The sequence below is a fragment of the Erpetoichthys calabaricus genome, chromosome 7, assembly GCF_900747795.2.
Source record: "Erpetoichthys calabaricus chromosome 7, fErpCal1.3, whole genome shotgun sequence".
NCBI lineage: Eukaryota > Metazoa > Chordata > Cladistia > Polypteriformes > Polypteridae > Erpetoichthys > Erpetoichthys calabaricus.
In genome coordinates this window covers 45,574,200-45,599,128 of record NC_041400.2, presented here as the reverse complement: position 1 = coordinate 45,599,128, position 24,929 = coordinate 45,574,200, and the positions used below count along the sequence as shown (strand labels likewise).

Here is a 24,929-nt window from a genome sequence, read left to right as displayed (position 1 = left end):
TGAAATGTGTACCTTGGAAAGATTATGATTTCTATTTTTGTCAAATGCTTTAAAATATGCTAAAAGCTTTAGGTTTAGATACTAAATAGTGGTTATCATCGTCAGTTTAATTCTGCCTTTCGTGGTGAGGGTTATTATAAAACAAAAATAATTCTGTGAGGAAGCACACGTAAAGTGTGTGGATTAAATTGGTTTGCATATCAAGCCTGAGGAATTGCCACAGACTCATACTATGAAGCATCTCAGTTCAAAGATTTGCAGTCTCATGAAATGCCAGTGGTCAGCCGCTAATCGGAAATGTATGGCTCAAAAAGATGTTTTCCTTACAGCATGACGTAATAGTGAGCTAATAATGAGCTCCTTTTTAGTCCTTTTAGCACCAGCAGCTGTACCACCTGCACTTCAGAATAGGTAATCTGCATAAAGCTAAACATGTTTGGCCCTTGCCAGTCCTTGGATGGGGCATCATCTAGGAAAAGCTTGGATTGCTGCTGGAAGAGGCATTGATGAACTCTGCCAGCAGAGTTCTGTTACCCTATGGTCCATATGTGGTTCCCAATGCCCCAATGCCCCCCAGTGCATTGACTGTTGTGATAATGATGCTGTTTGATATAACAGTTTTGCGACATAACAGTCAAGAGCCTGTTTTAACAAATAAATAATTGAATGGCTGGTCCGATCTCCATTGGTGTGCGTGCTCACACAGCTGCAGGCGGTTGGTGGAGCAGTTTAGGATAAGAAGCACCTACACGTGAGGGTGCAGTCTGTCTCAATTACTTCATCAGCTTCCTGTAGTTCTTGATTAAGATGCTGAACCCACAGAGGCCTATGAGAATGAGCCAGCATGAGAAAAGGAGGGAAAAAGGAAGAACATAGACTGGCCAGCGAGTGAGCGAGAGTAGAAAGGAAGGACGGCGGTTAAAAGAATGGAAAAGAAAAATGGTGGGAGATACAGGAAAGAAAGAAAGCGAGACCCCATGCAGGATAGAATGGAGACAGGCAGTTGGGAGTGGAGCGTCATAGAGAGGAACCTGAGGCTGAAGAGGGGTCACTCCTACTGAGTGACCGCCAGGGAGTAGGAGCGGCCCAACATGCAGTGTCTCCCGCAGGTGCTGAGGGACAGGCGGGAGATGTATGCAGCTTGGCACAGTACCCCATGGTCCAGTAATTGGGACCTGAGCCTGGATAGAATGGTTGACTTGACCTGTTAGTTGGATGTCTCTTCTGTTACCAGATCCCGTACAGGATAAGCTGAGGCGAAATCGGCTTTTAGAAGGCAGCATTGGGACACACGAGTTTTAAGAAACAGTTAACAGTCTCTTGGATTTTAACCTTGGTTTTTAAAGGAGTATTTATTGGATGGATTTGTTTTTTTCGTGGTTTTAACCTCCACTATCTGCACTTGGTTTGTATAGATTATTTACTTATTTATTGGAGATTTGCACTGCACTTTCAGACACTATTTTTTTTTTGCCACTTTTGTGCACCTATCCCTTACTTTATGTGAGTGTCTTCATCCACTGGCTCATCCCTCGGGTGCGTTATCAGCAGTAGCAGGTTCAAGAGTCTCCATAGATTAACTGGGAGTGTGCAGCCGATCCATACCATCACACACTGCCTTTCGGATGAGACTTAAAACCGCGATCCTGACTCTATGTGGTCATAAAATGCCCCTGATCATCTTTCTAAAAAAGTAAGGTTTATCCCAGTGTCCTGGCTAAATTATCCTCCATGGCCTAGTCATTCTGGACCTGTATCATCCCCTGTCACTAATTGGCTATCTTTGTTGCCTCTTCACCACCTTAAGCCTAAAGTAAGGTAAGGTTGGAAGCATGCTCTGATAGTGTGTTGCCGCACCCACCATACGATGAACCACTGGGATTGAGACCCGAGAATGATTGCCATCACATCATTCAGGTGGATTTTGAACATTGGTGGTGGTTGAAGTGGTTCACCTCTGTCTAAGTGCTTTGAGTAGTGAGAAAAAGCTACATACAGTACATGTAATTTATTATTATAACTAGCAAAATACCCGCGCTTCGCAGCGGAGAAGTAGTGTCTTAAAGATGTTATGTAATCATGTATATATATGTATATATGTATATGTATATATATATCTACATATTCACATATCTACATATACATATATATACATATATACATATATATATACATATACACATCCACATATATATACATATATATATACACATATCAACATATATATACACATACATATACACACATACATACACACACACATATATACATATATACATATACACATACATACATACACATACATATATATATATACACACATACATACACACATATATATATATATACTAGCAAAATACCCGCGCTTCGCAGCGGAGAAGTAGTGTGTTAAAGAGGTTATGAAAAAAAAAGGAAACATTTTAAAAATAACGTAACATGATTGTCAATGAAAGCCCGTTTCACTCAGTAAGTCTTATGTGTGTGTTTATGTATGTGTGTATATATATGTAGATGTGTATATGTAGATATGTATATATATGTATATGTATATAAATGTTTATGTGTGTGTGTATATTATATATATAATATATATATATATATATATATATATATATAAAAGACAGCAACAGTTATAACAATGACAACACAATTACATTGACAATCATGTTACGTTATTTTTAAAATGTTTCCTTTTTTTTTCATAACCTCTTTAACACACTACTTCTCCGCTGCGAAGCGCGGGTATTTTGCTAGTATATATATATATATATATATATACATATACACACATACATGCAGTTTTAATAACACAGAAATCAATATAAACATTAACATCATTATCATATGAGAATATGAAGTAATATATAAGAAGCACATTTCATATAAATATAAATTATTAAACAGTAAAATCTTCTTCTGTAATTTGGTACCGTGGCAATTTGTGTGTCTGTCCAGGATTTTAAATGACCTGTAGCTCGCAAACCGTTTCACCTATACACTTGAAATGTGGTACACATATAGTACGTCACGTCTACTATCCGCTTTATGGGTGATGATTGTTTTAGTCTTTTTATCTTTATTTTATTTTATTGTAGAATCAACTCCTATCTGCGCACAGCAGGGCAGCCGTGGGCGGATGCGTATGGTGTATTCACTCCATGTTATCGTGCATTGCGCTGTCAGTGGTATTTTGATAAAAGAATTTGAACAACATATAAGAAGCGTATAAATTATTAAACAGTACAACATTAACATTTAAGAAGTAAAGTTACATTAAGTACTACTGCAGTGCCTTCGGGTATATGTCATTTTTTGTTTGCCCATTACATGCTTAAATGTATACATTTTTTGGTGCACGTACCCGAGAACACGCGACATATAACCGAGCGTGGGAGAAGCATGGATTTTAAACACGCGTTGAGTTGATCTGCTGGTCTCCCTCGTGGAATAACTGGTAATGTTTGACTAAAATCTACAGCGAGTAAAACGACATTACCTCCTATTTTTTTTTTTACGATCTCTGAGATCTTGCTTTTTTCGGTTCAAGGCTTCATAAGCTCTTTTATGTTGTATGGTGTACTTATCCCAAACTATCATCTTTGAATGTTGCAAGACTTTCGCCTTGTATGTAGATCGGGGTAATTACATTCATTGCATTCCTAGTCTGAATCACAATGTGATTGTATGGGTGGTTACCTGGCACTGTAGGGTTGCCACCCGTCCTTTAAAATACGGAATCGTGCCGCGTTTGAGAATGAAATTGCGCGTCCCGTTTTGAATCAATACTGGACGGGATTTATCCCGTATTTTTTTTATCATTTTTTTTTTAAAGCAGCGTCTCATGCAAATCATCCCACACGCATTTTATGAAGATGCCTCCTTTCCTACTTTTGATTGGGTAATACTTGATGTGATCGTTAGTTTGATTAGTGTTTTTAACTGTCCAGTGAGGAGGGCGTGTCTTTTAAGTACAGTCTGCAAAGTGTTGGCACTGAGATGTGGCGTCAGCGCCATACTTGAAGCCCCTAACGTTGCGGTCAGCAAGTCGGCTAACATCCGCCATGTGCCGTCTTTCAGTTGCGAGAAGCAGATCATAGAATGGTTGAAACTGTTGCCCCTAACGTTGCGCCACGGCGTGTGCTTCGTTTATACCTCGTGTGTTCTCATTAAACTTTTATCTCGCGAATATGTTACTGCAATCCGCAGCGGGAGCGTTTCTATAAACTTAATTTAAACTTACGTTTTACACCGTGCTTTCTTTCCCTTATGAACATGCTTGTATGCTTAACTCGCTCCGTTCTCAATTGTTTAATAAATTTTTTGCTCTTAGCTGTTCGCGGCTCTTCCTCCATTTCCCCCTACTTCGTTCTTTTATCTCGCGAATATGTTATTGCAATCCTTAACGGGAGCGTTTCAATAAACTGATTGAAAATAGTTTTGCATTTACCTTTTTAGTAAAAGGCGAGCTTTTAAGCCTGAGAAATCAGCCCGTAAATGCACACGTTTAATTGCACATGTGTTAATATGTATGGTTACACAGTATTAAAAGACAGTGAACAACGTCAGTTACCTTTGTTCCCGCGTTTGATAAAAGGTGAGCTTTTAAGCCTGAGAAATCACCCCGTAAATGCACACGTTTAATTGCACATGTGTTAATATGTATGCTTACACAGTATTAAAAGACACTCAAAAATTAACGTCATTTACCTTCGTTCCCGCGTGTGACTCGTGCTGTAAATCTCTTCCTTGTTTTTAGTTCACGTGATTACGTAGGAGGCGTGATGACGCGATACGTGACTCCGCCTCCTCCATTACAGTGTATGGACAAAAAATATGTTCCAGTTATGACCATTACGCTTTGAATTTCGAAATGAAACCTGCCTAACTTTTGTAAGTAAGCTGTAAGGAATGAGCCTGCCAAATTTCAGCCTTCCACCTACACGGGAAGTTGGAGAATTAGTGATGAGTGAGTCAGTGAGTCAGTGAGTCAGTCAGTGAGGGCTTTGCCTTTTATTATTATAGATATATATATATATATATATATATATATATATATATATATATATATACACATACAGACACATATATACATATTTACATATCTACATATATATACACATATACATATGTAGATATGTATATATATATATATATATATATATATATATATATATATATATATACATATGTAGATATGTATATATATATATATATATATATGTGTGTATATATATATATATATATATATATATGTGTGTATATATATATATATATATATATATATATATATATATATATATATATATATATATATGTAGATATGTATATATATATATATATATATGTAGATATGTATATATATATATATATATATATATATATATATATATATATATATATGTAGATATGTATATATATATGGGTATATATATGTAGATATGTAGAAATATATGTAGATATGTAAATATGTATATGTATATATATGTGTCTGTATGTGTGTGTATATATATATTCACGGCATTCGTAGTCTGTGTCACAATCTGATTGTATGGGTGGTTACCTACCAGGTAACGCTTGTGGTTGGCCAGCAATCTGCTAACATCCGCCACGGTGCCCTCAGTTTGTGAGGAGCAGATCATAGAATGGTTGAAATAGTTTACTGTCAAATAAATGCAAAGAGTACGCGACACATGTTTCGCCCTCATTCTGGGCTCATCAGGCGTACACACTCCACTGCACTCCCTCTCGGGAATCGAACCTTGGACGTCAGCACCAGAGGCGATGCCCCTAACGTTGCGCCACGGCTTGTGGTTCGTTTATTTGACAGCATGTAGATCGGGGTAATTACATTCATGGCATTCGTAGTCTGTGTCACAATCTGATTGTATGGGTGGTTACCTACCAGGTAACGCTTGTGGTTGGCCAGCAATCTGCTAACATCCGCCACGGTGCCCTCAGTTTGTGAGGAGCAGATCATAGAATGGTTGAAATAGTTTACTGTCAAATAAATGCAAAGAGTACGCGACACGTGTTTCGCCCTCATTCTGGGCTCCTATTTCACCATTCTATGATCTGCTCCTCACAAACTGAGGGCACCGTGGCGGATGTTAGCAGATTGCTGGCCAACCACAAGCGTTATCTGGTAGGTAACCACCCATACAATCAGATTGTGACACAGACTATGAATGCCGTGAATGTAATTACCCCGATCTACATGCTGTCAAATAAACGAACCACAAGCCGTGGCGCAACGTTAGGGGCATCGCCTCTGGCGCTGACATCCGAGGTTCGATTCCCGAGAGGGAGTGCAGTGGAGTGTGTACGCCTGATGAGCCCAGAATGAGGGCGAAACACGTGTTGCGTACTCTTTGCATTTATTTGACAGTAAACTATTTCAACCATATATATATATATATATATGTGTGTGTGTATGTATGTATGTATGTGTGTATATATATATATATGTATGTGTATGTATGTATGTATGTGTATGTGTGTGTGTATGTATGTGTGTATATGTATGTGTATATATATGTTGATATGTGTATATATATATATGTATATATGTATATATATATGTATATGTAGATATGTGTATATGTAGATATGTATATATGTATATGTATATATATGTTTACATAACCTCTTTAACACACTACTTCTCCACTGCGAAGCGCGGGTATTTTGCTAGTATCTATCTATCTATCTATCTATCTATCTATCTATCTATCTATCTATCTATCTATCTATCTATCTATCTATCTATCTATCTATCTATCTATCTATCTATCTCTATTGTCAGTTCAGCACTCCGGTTGGAATATGACCAAGCCGTGCAAGCTTACTGTTAAGAATGCAACGTATAGTTGTACAGGAGAAAAGCAATCTTGCCTCAAATCAATGGCAACCTTTTGTAGGTCTATGAACTTAATTTAAACTTTAGGTTTACATGGTGCTCTGTTTCCATAGTACCTGCACTCATGCATATATCTGTATGTGTCAGTTGCTGAAATCCCCGCGCTTGGCACCGACGAAGTACTGCTTTTAAATTTTTATTAAGAAGAAAAGAAATCCTTTTTAAATTGAGGTAAAATATACCACTAACAATTTGTTAAGGATCTGTTTTTTTATGTAGCTGACTTCACACAGCCTCTCCGCTGTTTTATAAACGAACGTCATATAAGTTGTTCCTTTTTCGTTGCTTCGCCAACGGAAGCAGCCTTTTTATTTAATCCTGTTTTTACGATTGTTCTGTTTGTATACCAGTTTGTCAGTTCAGCACTCCGGTTGTAATATGACCAAGTTGTGCAAGCACACTCTTGAGAATGCAACGTATAGTTGTACAGGAGAAAAACAATCTTGCCTGAAATCAATGGCAACCTTTTGTAGGTCTATGAACTTAATTTAAACTTTAGGTTTACACGGTGCTTTCTTTCCGAAGTACCTGCACTCATGAATATGTCTGTATGCGTCAGTGGCTCAAATCCCCGTGCTTCGCACTAGCGAAGTTCTGCTTTTAAATTTTTATTAAGAAGAAAAGTAAACCTTTTAAAATTTAGGTAAAATATACCAATAACAGTTTGTTAAGGATCTGTTTTTTTGTGAAGCTGCCTTCACTCGAGTGATCACTTCGAGCTTTAAGCCTGAGAAATCACCCAGTAAATGCACACATTTAATTGCACATCTGTTAATATGTATGCTTACACAGTATTAAAAGACACTCAACAATTACACAGTATTAAAAGACACTCAACAATTAACGTCATTTACCTTCATTCCCGCGTTTGACTCGTGCTGTAAATCTCTTCTTTGTTTTCACTTCATGTGATTACGTAGGAGGCGTAATACGTGATGATGCCATACGTGACTCCGCCTCCTCCATTAGAGTATATGAACAAAAAACAGGTTCCAGTTATGACCATTACGCGTAGAATTTCGAAATGAAACCTGCCTAACTTTTGTAAGTAAGCTGTAAGGAATGAGCCTGCCAAATTTCAGCCTTCCACCTACACGAGAAGTTGGAGAATTAGTGATGAGTGAGTCAGTCAGTCAGTCAGTGAGTCAGTGAGGGCTTTGCCTTTTATTAATTAGTATAGATTATTGTATTATTATTATTAGTAGTAGTAGTAGTAGTAGTGGTAGTATTAGTCAGTATAAATCAACTGCACAGAGACTGTTTCTGATCACTGTGAGTGCAGCACTGTCTGGTGATGTCAGCTGGCCTCTCTCTCTCTCTGTCAGCCCTCACCTTCTCTTCTCTACACTCCACTCGCCCACAGTTTAAATCCCGTCCAATTAACAGGTGAAATGCCACAGACTCACACCATGAAGCATCTTGATGTGAAGATCTGCATTGCAATGAACTGCCGGTGGTCAGCCGCTGACCTGCGTCATTTGGCTCAGACGCGAGTTCCTTGTAGCTCAAGCTAAATAGACAACTGTTTTAGTAAGCTGTCCAGAGTCCATTTCTGAACACCGTGAGCTGAAAGCCTCTCTCTCTTTGTCAGCTCCCACCTTTTCTGCATAGTGTCACTTCCACTCTTGCAAAAAGAAATGCAGAAAGACGAAATGCCTGAAAAGTCTATTGATCCGTTATATTCATTACTGATATTTATTACCTTTAACATTAAAACCATTGAAAATTATTGTTAACTTTTCACCCTGACACTACTGACACTGAGCTTTAAGACATATTCTATAAACAATGTGACATTTATCCATTTTTGGCCATTGTCTTTTATGTTTATTTTTACAGTCTCGTACAGTTTAGTAAGCAGAATGTGGCTTTGTTAATTTGTTCAATATGTACTCCAGATCTTTTAATCCTAGTGAAACCAAACTTAGTATGGTTATGTCATCTATTATGAAGGAAGTCATATTCCACATGAAGTGACAAAAGAAATTTTGTCAAAAATATATAATTGCCAAGTACATATATGTTTCTACGTACTCTCAATTTAACAGCACCCAGGACTCTCTTGTTTCTTTAAAATAAGCCACCTGGCTTTCCACTCCCAGACTTTCACATTTTCCATTCCCTTTTAGTATTTGGAAGAAGTCTTTTTCTCCACCCAAAAATGAGACTTTCTTTAAATCTGTTACTTACTTTGCATTGTTTGTAATAATGGCCAAGAACAATTTTTAATTTTGTGTTTTCATGGAGAACAGAGTATGGCCATGTTTCTGATATAATGGACTTCAATGAGGAACAGAGGGAGCAAATGCTTAACAGCAACAGACAATATTAAAACATCTATGAGAAAACCTCAAGAAGTGACTCTTGTTGCATAATTCACATGTCAGCTGCTCTGTCGTATTCTCATAACATCCAAAATATTTTTTTTTCTAACATATTGTGATACTTCCCGAAAATTAGATGAGTGCACAGAAGTGAAGCACAGTCAGGTGAATTTGAGCTTTTATATTGAAGGCAGGGCTCTTGACCAATGACGTGGGGGCAGTGGATTGGTCAGGTTTTTTACTTTAGCTGCATAAATAGATAAAAATTATGGTGTAGTTTCTAGTATACAGTATATTAGAGTATTTTAGGGTAACTTTGTGTGTGCAAGATATAATATAAATTAAAGATTGTTTTCCTTTTTTTTCCAGTTGAGAAATTTAAGTTACGCAGTCTTGTATTCTTGAAATGCATCAATGCTTGGTAGCAACCTTTGTGCTCATATGTGAGCTGTTTGAGATGGTTGAAGTCTCAGTCAGTTATTTTTATTGCCTATTGAAAGAGCAATTTACCATCTGATACTCAAACTCTGACAGGATTTATTAGTATGAGAAGAATTTTTTGGCTTTTTTACAACGCCCTTAAAGAAAAAGAAAAACAAAAGGATTTTGACAATTTGTATAGACCTTGTAGTCATTCCGATAATCCTTGTTCTATGGTCTTCTTGTGTTAATTATAAGACTTAGAGGAAGATGGTTCTAAATGGCTATTTAAAATCATCTGTAGAGTAAACTGAATTATGTACATCTGTATGCAATAAAATTGCGCACTATAAAACTACACTATAAAACTGTTTGCCTTAAGTGTTGAAAGCACCCTCTGAAATGTGAAGTTTTTAAATTATAAATAATCAGGAGTATACTGTACTTTAATGACAAACTCCATGTGTTTTTTATATTCTTGAATAAACTGTTTCTGTATTTACAGATAAAATTTGGTTGTTTTGTTATAAAAAAGTAAGCATCCAAATTAACAGTGCTATAAAGTATTTATGGAGCCAATCATATTACAATATGGATGCTGATTTAATTAATATTCATATTATTTAGTGGAGGATTGTTTCATTTATTTAAACACCTTTTTTGAGGAATATACTAGTTTTGGATAATTCAGACTATAGTGTTAGGCAATAAATAGAGAATTTGCTAGAATTTATTTAATTTCTTTTTTACTTCTACTTTTTTCCTTTGACTTTAATTTTATCACCAAGAAAACATTGATTACCTGTTAATAGAAAAATGCAGAGTCTTGGTAAACTGTCATTTATTTTTTTTAGAATTTGTGTTAATATTTTCCATATCAAAGTCTTTGGCATTAATTTTCTGCTGTTGGGGAAAATGAATAAACATGTAAACACAATGCTGTAGATGCCAAATTAATTCTGTCTCTTCCTATTTACAGTCAGAAGACAAATCAGAGAATGATTCAAAAGAAGCAGAGCTGGATACCAAACGCTGTCCAGTAACAAAGAGATTTAAGACCAAACCACTCATCCCAGAGATATGTTTTGCATATGGAGAAGAAAAGGCAGAATCGTGTGCTCCTAGCCCATTTCTGGATGAAGATGGCTTAAGTGCACTAATATCATGCAGGAAGTGCTGTGTACAGGTTCATGCCAGTAAGTCCTGAAAATATTACACTGAATTGTATGCTTGTTTTTTCTTTTCACTGGGTTGGCTTTGTGGAATTGCAGTTCTTACTTATAAGTGTGTGTGTTTTAATAATCTAATAATACAATTGAAGGGAATAAAAAGGAAAAACATAAAAAAGCAAAAAATTAAGAAACAACTTTCTGTCTCTTGGGCTTGACCAATATGTCATTAAATCCTTTTCTACAGAGTAGGTTTTCTGAAGCACTTAACCACCTCAAATACTGAACAACCTCTCCTTTCCATCTTCTTCATCTCTATATTCTTCTCCCATTTCTACCTGACACTTGCAACTCTACATTGACCACAAGGACCTTTTAGACCCCAGCCCACAGACACAAGTAGAATTACTTCAGTGTCACTAAGGATTCATTTACAGAACAGAGCATGGCATCAGGTCAAAAATCCATCAGCCCTTCAACCAAACAAGGATTTGATCTCGATAAATACCAAGAGTCCCTACATAATGCAAATGTTCCAGCTGCCCCCAACTATGCAATGTACTGTATTTATAAAAATAATTGAGACTGTGAGACATTTCACTGTTTACCCTTAAGGATTACCCACAGAGGACGAGATTACTTCTAGGTTTATGACTGCTGTCTGGAAACTCTGGGGCCAAGCAGCTGAATCTCCACTTAGTTATCCTAGCTGTCACTGCAGTGCCAAGTCATTTCTCTTCCTTGATGGACCAGGCAACCCTAGATTGTCGTTCCACTATGACAGATAGCAGAGAAACATGAATTAAATACAGGAGCTTTCTGCCTCTTACCGTGTGCTGTGGAAACTCCTGTTCTATTGTTTGCTTAGATTTGTTAACTAAATACAGGGTGAGTCAAAATTATGTTAACATTTGAATGACAGAAACAATTTATTCACAAAACATACTTCATATGTACAAGATGATTTACAGGAATGTCTCAACCTGTTCGCCATCATGTTCAACACAAAAAAAAACAATGAGCAACAGTACAATTTAAAGGCCGGACACACATTTCGCAGGGAATAGATGATACCACCGTCTGTATTCTCTCCTTCAGGTCATTGATATCATGAACTTTCCTGCTATACATGCGCTCCTTCACCATACCCCATAACCGGATATCACAGGGTGTCAAATCAGTGGAGTGTGCAGTCCATGGCAATGGTCCACCACAACCTATCCATCGACCTGAAAAGGTGTGGTCGAGATAAAAATAATCCATTAGTGTTTACATAATTTTGTCTCACCCTGTATTTACCTGTGTATACAAAATAATCAGTCATGTGAGATTTGTTAAATTCTGCACTTGCTTTGATCACTTCATGTTAATATCTGGGCTTTTTCTGTATGTACTGTACTATACTGTATAATGTCAGTTTGTATCATGTTGTTTTTGGCTGTTTTTTTTATTTTTTTTATTGATTTTATTGTAATCATTCCATACAAATAGATACATTTTTACAAAAAATAGGATTGAAAACAAATTAACCCCCACCCCTGAGAAAGAGAGCATGGCCAACGGAGTAAAACTTAAAGCTAGTAAAAATAAATAAATTGATGAGTTTAATAGGCAGATAAAGAGGGATTGTGACACCAAGGCTGTCTAAAAGGCACTTAAAAATTTTCGTCCAAAATGATGTTAATTTGGTGCAGGCCCAAAACATGTGACCCAGTGAGGCTGGAACTTGATTGCAGCGTTCACAGGTTGGATCTTGCCCTGAAAACATTTTGGACAGTTTTAAGCAAAACAGATGTGCTTGATATATAATTTTGAGTTGAATAATTGTATGCTTTGTGCATATGGAGCTCGAGTGAATTCTCTGCATTGTTACCTTCCACTCCTTTTCTGATATGTTGAGTGAGAGATCCTTTTCCCACTGTCCTCCTGGATCTTTGAAAGGGAGGGACTGTAAAATAATTTTATATATTGCAGAAACGCTGTCTGAGTCCTCAAAACTGAACAATATGTTTTCCAGCATAGAGGAAGGTGTGAGATGAGGAAAACCGGGCAGGTTCTGTTTAACAAAGTTTCTAATTTGAAGATAGTGAAAGAAATGTGTTGCTGGAAAGTTAAATTTGGAATGTAATTGTTCATAGGATGCAAAGATGTTGTCTATATAAAGATCTCTAAGTAATTTAATCCCAAATGTTTTCCAGATATTAAAAACTGCATATGTTTGCAAGGGTTGAAAAAGGTGGTTCTCATGCAGAGGTGCCACAGATAAAAGATTCTCCATCTTAAAATGCTTTCTACATTGGTTCCATATTCTGAGTGAGTGAAGCACAATCAGGTTGTTAGTATATTGGTGATAACTTGCATTTATAGGGGCACAAAGCAGGGAATCTAAAGAAGTACTACAGGATTTTATTTCTGTTGCGCACCAAGCCTGTGTATGTTCATCTATTTGTGTCCAGGTTTTTATAGCTTGTATGTTTGCTGCCCAGTAATAAAACTGAAAGTTGGGTAGAGCCATGCCACCTTTTGCCTTAGGTCTTTGTAGGGTCGCTCTTTGAATACGTGGATGTTTTAAATTCCAAATAAATGAGGTTATAGTTCAATCTGATTGCTTAAAAAATGATTTATTGATGTATATTGGAATGTTTTGAAATAAAAAGAGAAGCTTAGGAAGGATATTCATCTTAACAACGTTAATTCTTCCAGCTAGAGTGAGATGAAGGGTTGACCATCTATGCAAGTCTTGCTTAATCTTTTCCATACAGACGGTGAAATTTTGTTGATAAAGAGCTTTATGTTTACTTGTGATATTTACCCCTAGGTATTTAAACTGATCTGCAATGATAAAAGGGAAGGTGTCCAATCTAATATTGTATGCTTGAGAATTCACTGGGAAGAGCACACTTTTATTCAAATTAATTCTGAGACCAGAGATCTTTTGAAATTTTGTAAGTGCTGTTAAGACTGCAGGCACAGTATTTTGCGGGTCTGATATATACAGTACCATATCATCTGCATATACAGAAATTTTCTATTCAAGTCCTTCTCTAATAGTCCTCTTTATCTGATAAGCATTTCGACAGTGAACTGACAGTGGTTCAATGGCGATTGCAAATAGCAGTGGTGACAAGGGGCATCCTTGTCTGGTACCACATTCTAGTTTAAAGTAGTCTGAACAAATGCTAATACAAACTGAAGCTTCTCGATTGGTATAGAGCAGTTTGATCCATGCACAAATGTTCGGGCCAAACCCAAATTTCTCTGATGTAGTGAAAAGGTAGTTCCCTTCAATCGTATCAAATGCTTTTTCTGTATCCACCGATAATAATATCTCTGGGGTGTTTGACTTTGCTGGTGAATATATTACATTAAATAGACGTCGAAGATTGGAAGCTGAGTGTCATCCTTTAATAAATCCAGTTTGATCTTGTGATATTACCGAAGGCAGAACTTTCTCCATCCTTCTAGATAGGACTTTGGAGAGTATCTTAACATCATTATTCAGAAGTGAAATTGGTTTGCATGATGCAAATTGTAATAAGTCCTTATTTTGTTTAGGAAAGATGATGATTAATGCTTGTCGAAAAGTTTGAGGTAGAATTTGATTGTCTCTAGCTTCTGTAAATGTTGCTAATAAGAGGGGAGCTAGTTCATCCATCCATTTTCCAACCCGCTGAATCCGAACACAGGGTCACGGGGGTCTGCTGGAGCCAATCCCAGCCAACACAGGGCACAAGGCAGGGAACCAATCCTGGGCAGGGTGCCAACCCACCGCAGGACACACACAAACACACCCACACACCAAGCACACACTAGGGCCAATGTAGAATCGCCAATCCACCTAACCTGCATGTCTTTGGACTGTGGGAGGAAACCGGAGCGCCCGGAGGAAACCCACGCAGACACGGGGAGAACATGCAAACTCCACGCAGGGAGGACCCGGGAAGCGAACCCAGGTCCCCCAACTGCGAGGCAGCAGCGCTACCCACTGCGCCACCGTGCCGCCCGGGGAGCTAGTTGAGTGGATAATTTCTTATAAAATTCGACAGGGTATTCATCAGGGCCTGCTGCTTTCCCACTCTGAACTGACTTTATAGCATCTAGTAATTCTGATAGCGCCAGAGGTTTATCCAATTCCTCATTACTAAGAGTATCTATTCGTGGTATCTATAATGCATCCAGAAATGCATTAGATTGTGTGTTATCTTCTTTAAACTCAGTAGAATAGAAGGATTTATAGTAGTCTCTAAATGTGTGCATTATATTTTTATGGTCAATGATTTTGTCTCCGTTTGTGTTGGTGATTGCTGGGATTGCATTGCGAACTTCTTGCTTGTGGATTTGTTGAGCTGAGAGCTTATTGGCTTTCTCCCCGTGTTCATAGTAATGATGTCTTGATTTAAAAATGAGTTCAGTTTCTTTAGTTGTTAAGAGGTTGAGCTCTGAATGCAGAGCTTGTCTTTTCCTATGAAGAGCCTCACTTGGACACCTAGCATGATCTTGATCTATTCTAGTAATTTCACTGGTTAGCTCTGATAACATCTTGGTTTCTAATTTATTTCTGTGGGAAAGATATGAAATAATCTGTCCTCTTCAGAAGGCCTTCAGAGTTTCCCAGAGTATTCCTGCAGAGACCTCTGAGGATGTATTTGTCTCTAGAAAGAAACTGATTTGTTTTGATATAAATTCTGTACAGTTCTCATCTGCTAATAGAAGTGGGTTAAGACGCCAACTGCGAGATGAGTATGTGGGGCATAATGATTTTAGCTTCAAGATCAGAGGGCCATGGTCGGAAATAACAATAGCGTCGTACTTGCAAGATTTAATCATAGGCAAGAAATTATTATCTATAAAGAAATAATCAGTTACTGAGTAGCAATGATGCTCTGGTAAGTAGAAGGAATATGTTCTTGAGTTTGGGTTTAGAAACCTCCAGGGGTCTGATAAGTTGTGGTGAGTTAAAAACTGTGTAATTGTCTTTGCAGTGTTAGATGTCATCCCCCCTGTGACAGGAGACCTATCTAAGAGTGGATTTAAAACACAATTAAAGTCCCCAACCATTATAATTTTATGAGTGTTCACATTGGAAATGGATGCAAATACATTTTGCATGAATTCCCTATAATCAACATTGGGCGCATAAACATTTTGGCTGTTTTATTTATGTGTTAGCCATTTAAAAGCTGTGTTGTTCTTCAGGTTTGTTTCAGTAACTGCCACTATGGACAAATAGACATACAGATACAGGTAATACAGCTATCTAGCTGTGAAAGGACACTGTGGTAGGAAGACTCCATGGTGTGGGTAGACAGTAGCCAATATGTTTATTGTTCTTTAAATGGTGGTATCTGTTGGAAGTTTGGGATGTGTTCTGGTTTTATGTCAATTCCCATAGTTTTAGCCTGCATATGTTACACTACACCTTATACCGATGCCGTTGGGCAGCAAGATATGAGGGATCTTTAAAAAGTTTCCTCACTTCTTTAAAATTCTATTTATTAAGAATTTCAAAAACAAATTACATCACTTTTCTACATAGTCACCTTCCTTTGCGATGCAATTTTCCCAGCATCGTACTAACTTTTTAATGGCATCAGCAAAAAATGTTTTTGGTTGAGCGCATAGCCACTGATGCACCGCTGCTTTCACATCAGGGTTCTTTCTTCATCCCTCATGGTCGTGGCTGTAGCAGGACGTCTGGAGCGCTCTGCATCTTTCACATTAGTATGGCCATTTTCATCACTTTTCTACATAGTCACCTTCCTTTGCGATGCAATTTTCCCAGCATCGTACCAACTTTTTAATGGCATCAGCAAAAAATGTTTTTGGTTGAGCGCATAGCCACTGATGCACCGCTGCTTTCACATCAGGGTTCTTTCTTCATCCCTCATGGTCATGGCTGTAGCAGGACGTCTGGAGCGCTCTGCATCTTTCACATTAGTATGGCCATTTTCGAACATTTCAATCCACTCATAGACAACTCTACGAGAGAGAACATTATCGCCATACTGAAAACACATGCGGAGATAAATTGGTGCTCCCAGCACACCTGCCTACAAAAAGCATATGACAGAACGTTGTTCCTCTTTAGTGCAATTTATAAGTTTCACAGCCATCTTCACCTTAGGGTGACAACTCTTATACTAAACTGCAAGGGCAGTTGTCTTGCCAGAGAGAATTACTCACATGACACTCTCAGACACGACCAATTACTACTTCTCCCGCCTTCACCGTTTCCCAACAAAAATATAAAAGTGCGGAAACTTTTTGAATGTCCCTCGTAGAACTATAGAACAAACCGGAGAGAAAGTTGCACTATTAATTAATTATCTGTTATATATAATATGCCTAAGTTATAAAGAAACAGAGTATAATGTGAGTGTTGATTACAAATCAATGCAACCTGTGTAGTTTCAGGTGGCACAATAATTGTTACTTTCAATTCTTCCTAGTCAGTTCATCATCTACACAGGTCCAGGCAGCCTGCATGTCTCAAAACAGCTGCAGAGACAGAGTTGTCTTCTCTTTTTGGTAAGATGGCAAGTGAGGGCGCATACCTTTGCTGGTCTCCCTCGTTATTGTCCATCTACAGCTCCTGACACACTTGAGTGACACACCTAAACAGGTCACTAATGAAACAGCTCATGGATAACTACCTTCTCCCTAGTTCTGGGAATTTGCAGTGTGGTTGTAATATTCACTAATGAAATATGCAAGTATAAGCCCCAGTCTACTACTTTCTGTAGTGCAGAAAAGCAATAGAGGAATCTATTAAGCCATAAAATTATCCCAGATGTTGCTTTCCTTATCAGTGAAACTCTGGGGGTAGACTATTGGTTTGTCCAGCTTCCTGACTGTTCCATTATAAATAAAGACATACAATATATGCCTCAACTTATACACTAGATATCACTCATTTTACACTCCACTAGAACAGTGAAAGAGCTCATTGTGTTTTATGCAACCTAACATAGTAATTTGTTTTGCTCTGTCAGGCAGCATTCCCACATTCATAGTTATTTGAATCATTTTCTTGTTAATACTCTTCAATAGACACATTTACTCAACAACATTCAACAAAATAAAAATAAATGTAATGAATCTAATGTTTGCAGTGATGTGAGTATACATGTTTGAATGAATGTATCCTTCAATGGGTTGGAACCCTGTTAACCTGTGGCTCCTTCATTGCAATGACTGATGTATAGCAAAAGTTGAAATATTTTTGTTTTAGTATTTCTCTTGCTGCCATTATAACATCCTTTATATCACATAGCTCAGAAAATCCTAAGCAATTTCCTTTTTGAACTTAAGCCACACAAAATCAGTCTGATTGCAGTACAGTTTTTCTTTTTAAGATTTTGTCAATTTCAAAAATTGAAATCTGTTAAGATTTGTTATCTGTTGATGCTTACCATACTCAACATTTAAAATAAATATACAGAGTCAATTCAAAAAGTATTCAGACTCCTTTCCTTTTTCACATTTTGCTATGTTGTAGAAAAACAACAACTAAAATCAAATATTTGCACATGTATTTGTAAAAACTAAAATTTCACATTGGCGCAAGTATTCAGACCTTTTTACTCAGTACTTACTTGAAGCACCTTTGGCAGCAATGTAGCCTCAAATCTTAAGTCAAGGCCTTATTTGGGCAACTCAAGCACATTCTCATAGTTGTCTGTAAGCCACTCCTGTGTTGTCTTTGCTTTGTGCTTAGGGTCACTATCCTGTTGGAAGGTAAACTTTTGGGTCATTTTGAGGTCTAGAGCTCTCTGGAGCAGGTTTTCATTAAGTATATCTCTGTTCTTTGCTCCACTCAAACCTCTCCAGTCTCCTAGTCCTTGATGATGAAAAACAACCCCACAGCATGATGGTACTGTCTTCATGCTTTACTGCTGGAATGAAATCACACAGGTGATGAGCAGTGTCTGGTTTCCTCTAGACATGTCACTAATATTGGTTTCATCAGACAAGGGAATCTTGTTTCTTATAGTCTGAGAGTCCTTTATGTGCCTTTTAACAAACTTATAATAGGTTTTCATGTGTCTTTTACTGAGTAAAGGCTTCTGTCTGGCCACTTTGTTAAAAAAGCTCAGATGGCTGTCCATCAAGAAGCTTCTCCCATCTCTACACAGGTTATCTGATATCAACAAGTGTGCCCAACAGGTTCTTTGTCACCTCTCTTACCATGGCCCTTCTCCCATGAGTGCTCAGTTTGGCTGTGTTACCAGATCTATGAAGAGTTGTTATTGTTCTAAACTTATGCAATTTAAAAATTATGAAGACAGCTGTACTCTTGGGAACCTTTAATATGGCAGATATTTTTATAGTCTTCCCCATATATACACCTTGACACAATTCTGTCTCTAAGCTTTGCAGGCAGTTTCTATGATGTCATTGTTTGGTTTTGGCTCTGATACACATTGTCAACTGCAGGACCTTCTATAGACAGTTTGTGCCTTTCCTAAGTTTGTCCAATCAATTGAATTGACCACAGGTGAACATCAAACAGGTTTTAGAAATTATCTCAGTAATCATTTATAGAATGGGATATATCTAAGACACATCAAAGCCAAGTGACATAGCAAAAGGTCTGCATACTTGTGTCTATGTGATATTTCAGATTTTTATTTTTTAATAAATTTGCAAAAATTTCTAAAATTGTTTTTGCTTTGTTTCGGTTTCTGTTTTTGGTATATTGAGTGTTACTTGATGTTGGAAAAAAATAATTTAAAATAACTTTAACACAAGGCTGAAAAATAGCAAAATGTGAAAAAGTGAAGATGTGTGAATACCTTCTGAATCCACGAGAGAGGGTGGCCCGCATCCTTGTCATCTACTTGTGCCTAGACATTGATAGGTAGGACCAGGATGTCCAGAGCTATGATTACACATAAACAACAAAATTGGTGCATGAAAAGTGCTTGGTGCAGTTTATTACAACAACATCCAAATACATAAATGAAGTGCAGTGTAGTTTCAGTTCATCAAAAAATAAATAAATATAGCTCCATAAAAACCCTCACGGCGCCACCAGCCACTCTGCCTCCTTTCCACCACACCGGCTCGTTCTCCTGATACCTTCTTTCATTCTCTCTCAATCCTTTCTTCACCTTGATTGTCCTTTTTTCTCTACTTTACCCCCTTTAAACCTTTGTAGGTGCAGGTGATTTGCTTAGTGACCCCTGGAGTGTCAATGAGGAACAGCTGAGCTGATCACACCTAAACACTAACAATCATTCATCGTGTTTCCCCATTGAACACAACAAAAAATGAAATCTACGCAAGTGAAAAGTATTTATATCAGGACAGTAAATCTTGTTTTCCTTATTGTAAGAATTGTTAGCTTGAAAAGTTTGTATTTGTGAATACCGTATTTTTTGCACCATAAGACGCACCTGACCATTAGACGCACCTAGGTTTAGAGGAGGAAAACAAGAAAAAAAATATTCTGAACCAAATGGTGCACTAATATGTTTAATAAAATATAGCAGAATAATATTTCAACCATGTAAATTCAACAGCGGTATTAAGAAACATCACTGTCATTAACAAATAAAGAGAGACTTTAAGGTTCAAGCACTCTTCTAGTTATATGGAAACCCCAAGAACTCCTCATCACTAGTGTCAGAATTTATTAAGCTCAGTTGCTCACAATCACTTTGCAGCATCACATACCTATCATCACAGGACATAACCTGTCCAAAGCCACCAGGGGACAAAGCACATTTGGACCAATGCTCCCTGAAGTTATATCGCCAGTCTAGTCCCATCTATATTTGTAATGCCACAAAGCCCTTCATCTCGTGTTTTGTTGTGGGTTTCCAGTTTGAAAAATGAGAATGCGGTGCAAGCACAGCCCTCGATTCAAAAAATTGCTCTGCATACCTGTTTGTCTCGTCTGACAGTAGCTGAAAGGCAGCTTCAGGAAAGAACAGCCTGAAGTAGTCCAGCGGCTGGTAATCTATCGAGTCCAGAGTCCAACTCAGTGATAATGCGCAAAACATATGCACTGAGTATTTTGTTTTCTGCACTCGCTTCGCTCCCTCATGAGATGTAGATGCTATCTTGCCTTTGTTTATATTTGTTTAGATTTCGCAACTCACGCACACGCAAGGATTAGATGCCGAGTCAATGAGTCTAACATTCCTCCAAGCACAGAGGGAATGCCTGTAACGTAACAGTGAGTTTTGGCGCCCTCTACCCCTGGATGTCGACTTTTGTCAGGTATTACACATCATGGTCTGTGATGCAATATTCGCTCCATAAGACGCACAGACATTTCCAACCTTCTTTTAGGGAAAAAAAGTGCGTCTTATGGTGCGAAAAATACGGTATTTAGCTTACTTTAAGAAATCTTGTCAAGTAAATTTTTGCTTACCCCATTGGCAGATATTTATGCTAAATAAAAGCAAAACAACTCCCATTTAAATATTTTTGTCTAGTTTTTGCCTATGTATTTTTTACAGTGAACACCCCACTGCCACAACCTTTCCTGCAGCACACACCTGTACCCACACCCACCAAGGATGAACGCACAGTTTTTATGCCAAATCCTGCATTGCCATGGACCCTTAATGCAAAACACCACAACAGCATTGTTATCCAATGATGCTTCAATTTCTGGTCATGGGTGATTGGACATTTTCCATTAGAATGCTTTGGTAAAGTGCTGAAGTCATGGTCCCTTCAAAAACCATCCTCCACACAGTTAAACTTCCACCACCTTGTTTATTGTAGGTCTGATGTTTTTACTGTTAAATATTGTATTAGCATTAAATCAGACATAAGGTGACCTGTATCGTCCAAAGAAATATACTGTACTTCTGGTTTACCTACATCCAGGTGTTTCTTTGCAAATGCAACATGAGCGCCAATGTTACTATAGTCAAGGTTTTTGCCTTGGTACTCAAAGAATCCCGTTTTCAGTCATGCTGTGATTGTGGAATCATGAGCACTGACTTTAGTTAAGGCTAGAGTGCTCTGCAATTCTTTGGATGTTCTTCTGGGATCTTCTATGACTTCTTGACCAAGCTGTCACTGTGCCCTTGGGGTCATTTTGCCAGGCCAGCTTTTCCTAGGAAGAGTCGCCACTGTTCCAAATATTCTCTTTATGTAGTTAATGGCGCTCACTGTGGTACTGTGGAGTCTCAGAACCTTAGAAATGGCTTTGTAACATTTCCTGATTGGTAAGTTTCAGCAACTGTTTATCTCTTCTGGAATTTTCCTTGTTCTTCTAGAACCCTTGTGGCGAGTACTTTTTTGTATTGTTAAGGGTCACTATATGATGAGGTTTTGATTCAGCAGTGCTGACTGCAGTCAGGTCTGGATGTGTTCAGTTCAGAGTTCAGTTATCAGTTAACTTTGGTCAGCTGTTTGAGTAAATAACTAAGATGGCAGTTATCTTGTCACCAGGGCAATACATGTTTGTGTTAACTTTAGTACTTTAATATATTAGACAGCAATTCAGAAACAGTGTTACATGTTTACCCTGGTTCCTGTTATCTAATATTACATTTTGTTTAAAAATCTAAAGCCATTCTATGTGACATATACACAAAAGTATAATACACCAGGATGGGCGCAAATACATTTTCACAGCACTCTGAGTTGTTTTGAAGGCAAAGTCTTCCAACACCAGCATTATATAGTGCGGTGCATCATTAGAAAGGCCTAATCTGATGTAGCATTTTGAGAAAAATAGAAATATAAAGGCAAAATGTCTGCAAACAATTAACACAGCAAGACATAATTTGAATTCACCTTGAATGCTGCAGATTCGTGTTTTTCAGTTAACGGTAAATGGTAGCTCTCATTGATGGACTTAATTTACAAAAATGTTTAGCTTTCAGTCACAGTTCTTTATTTTGTATTTCATATGCAGAGCTGCTGTGCATAAACATTCTCATAAATTAGTTCAAAGATGGGAAAAAGGCACATGCAGAGAGTTTATGAACCCTTTTAGGACCAACATTGGGAACATTATACATATTTTATGTTTGGTCTGAAATCATTTAGTGGTTTTAGTTTCCATAAACCACTTCCCTCTTATGGTGCATCCCTTACATAAACTTCCCATTTCCTTGGTGAATGATTCTGCCAACACCCACACTTATTTGGAATCTTTTCTTTTTCTCTTTCTTTTTTTTGCTAGTGACTGGGTGTCCAGAATGTGTGTTATTTCTAAATTACAGAAATAAATGTGCCCTAGCTTGTTTTATATCAGCATTGTGAAACTCTGTTATTTCAGTTTTGCGGTGTGATAAAGTGGCCCAAAATAGTTGGTTTAATAATTAACTGCAGAACTTGTTTACAAAAGTAGGAATCATCTTTAAAAGGATCAGGCTTCTGGCAAAATGGATAAGCTCTGGCTTTGTATCCATGAAGCTGTGGGTTCAATGGCACAGCCAATTTTGAAATTGAATACATTTGTCTTAGATTTATTTACAAAGGTTATTTTTCCTAGAATGGTTGCTGGGGATGACTCATCCCATTGATTTGTGAATGCCTCAGCAAACTGAAAGATAGGAACATTTCACTTTGTTCACTGTTGACTCTGGGTATATACATATTTTACCAAGCATTACTGAAGCTAAAAAAAAACTTTTGCAAAATTGTTCTCTTTTTTCCAAAGAAGCATTTTTTTGTGGGTCAAATGTTTTTCTGAATATAGGAATGAAACATTAAACAGTGATTATCAGTATGCTTGTTTTATTTGTATTTAAATCTGTCCAAATAAGTTGTTATATCACTTTATATTTTAGTGATGCAATAAGAATCAAAAAGCAAGCATATTTTTCAGACTTTCTGCTGGTTTTGATTCAGCTTTTCTTAAAAGTTTTCTTTCTCCAAGTTGTAATAATCAGGAAAACTCATGAAAACAGCTAGCATGCAGTATCAAGTTTATCTGTTTCAGATGTGCGCTTCATCCCACTCCAGCTTATCTGTCTTGAAAAGCTTCCAATGGATGATGAAGTAACAAAAATAGGATCACCTGATTTGTTGTAGTTTATTTGCAAGTTTCCTTTCATTTCATTAATAAAAATGATACTTTTTATGATTTTTAACTAACAGAGATTCACAAGTACAGTACTGTACATGCATTATGCAAAAATAAACAAGAAATTGGGGTTAGAATAGGGTCACCATTCTGCAACTTGTAAATAATGACAAAAGGCTTTTCACATTCATAGTTCGTTAGCTTTGTTTCTGAGTCTGGCGACACTTTGTTACTTTGTATTAGTTTCCTTTTAATTTGGTTGCATTTCACATTTTAAACTTCTAAGCCATAAATTTATCAATAAACATCCTGTAGGTCTGTTGTGGACCTCTTTCATCGGGCAGAAATATTTTTTACCTAGTAAGTAATATCATGGTGGATATATTTGCACCCCTGCATTATCCATGATTTTTGCTGAAAGACTATTTGAAAACTATGTGCTATTAAGTTTACGTTGAAGGATATGATTCAAATAGCTGAGTGTACAACAGAAGACAAGCTCTGCTAATGACATACACTGATGTGCTTCAGCTTTACAGCAGTAGATTTATCACATAATCTTCATTTAACTGTATGATGTTGTGTATTTACTCTCTACAATAAGCACAACCTCTCCAGGTTTCGCTTGGTACCGTAGTGGGAGCACCCTTTCCAAAGGGCTGTGAAAACGCCTTAAAAGAGGGTTAGCACAAGAAAGGACACAAGTCTTCTAGATTAAAATTGGGATAGTGGGTACTGTATTTGTGGATCTGGAATATTCTTCCCATGTCTACAAAGGTTTTTTCCAAGTAATCTAGTTTCATCTTACATCCCATAGATATATGAGTCAGGATATTGCCTTTTTGTGTGCTAATGTACACATTGGATGTGTGTGCCCTTCAATGGACAATGAACTTCGTCTGGGGTTGGTTCTTGCTAAGTGGGTTCAGAAAATGAAAGGATGAATCATCTATAGTTGTTGTGAAATGGAGTTGATTGAGAAAAATTGGCATTTCAATAGTGATTGACAGATAGGCAGAACTTTATTAATTGCTTTGATTTTTGATCATTGCTTTGGTCATGCTGTTAATATAATATGAAAAGCACCTCCTCTGATAGTC

General features: G+C 37.4%; 1 protein-coding gene across 3 annotated transcripts in view; it reads left to right on the top strand.

Annotated features, from left to right (window-relative positions):
* LOC114654091 (lysine-specific demethylase 4C-like) overlaps nucleotides 1-24,929 on the top strand; it is a 980,420-nt gene that overhangs the window by 629,865 nt on the left and 325,626 nt on the right. For all 3 annotated transcript variants that reach the window (XM_051930015.1, XM_051930013.1, XM_051930014.1), the window contains exon 14: nucleotides 10,640-10,856. In XM_051930015.1, coding sequence (XP_051785975.1) covers nucleotides 10,640-10,856 — 217 coding nt within the window. The remainder of the gene's footprint in view (nucleotides 1-10,639; nucleotides 10,857-24,929) is intronic.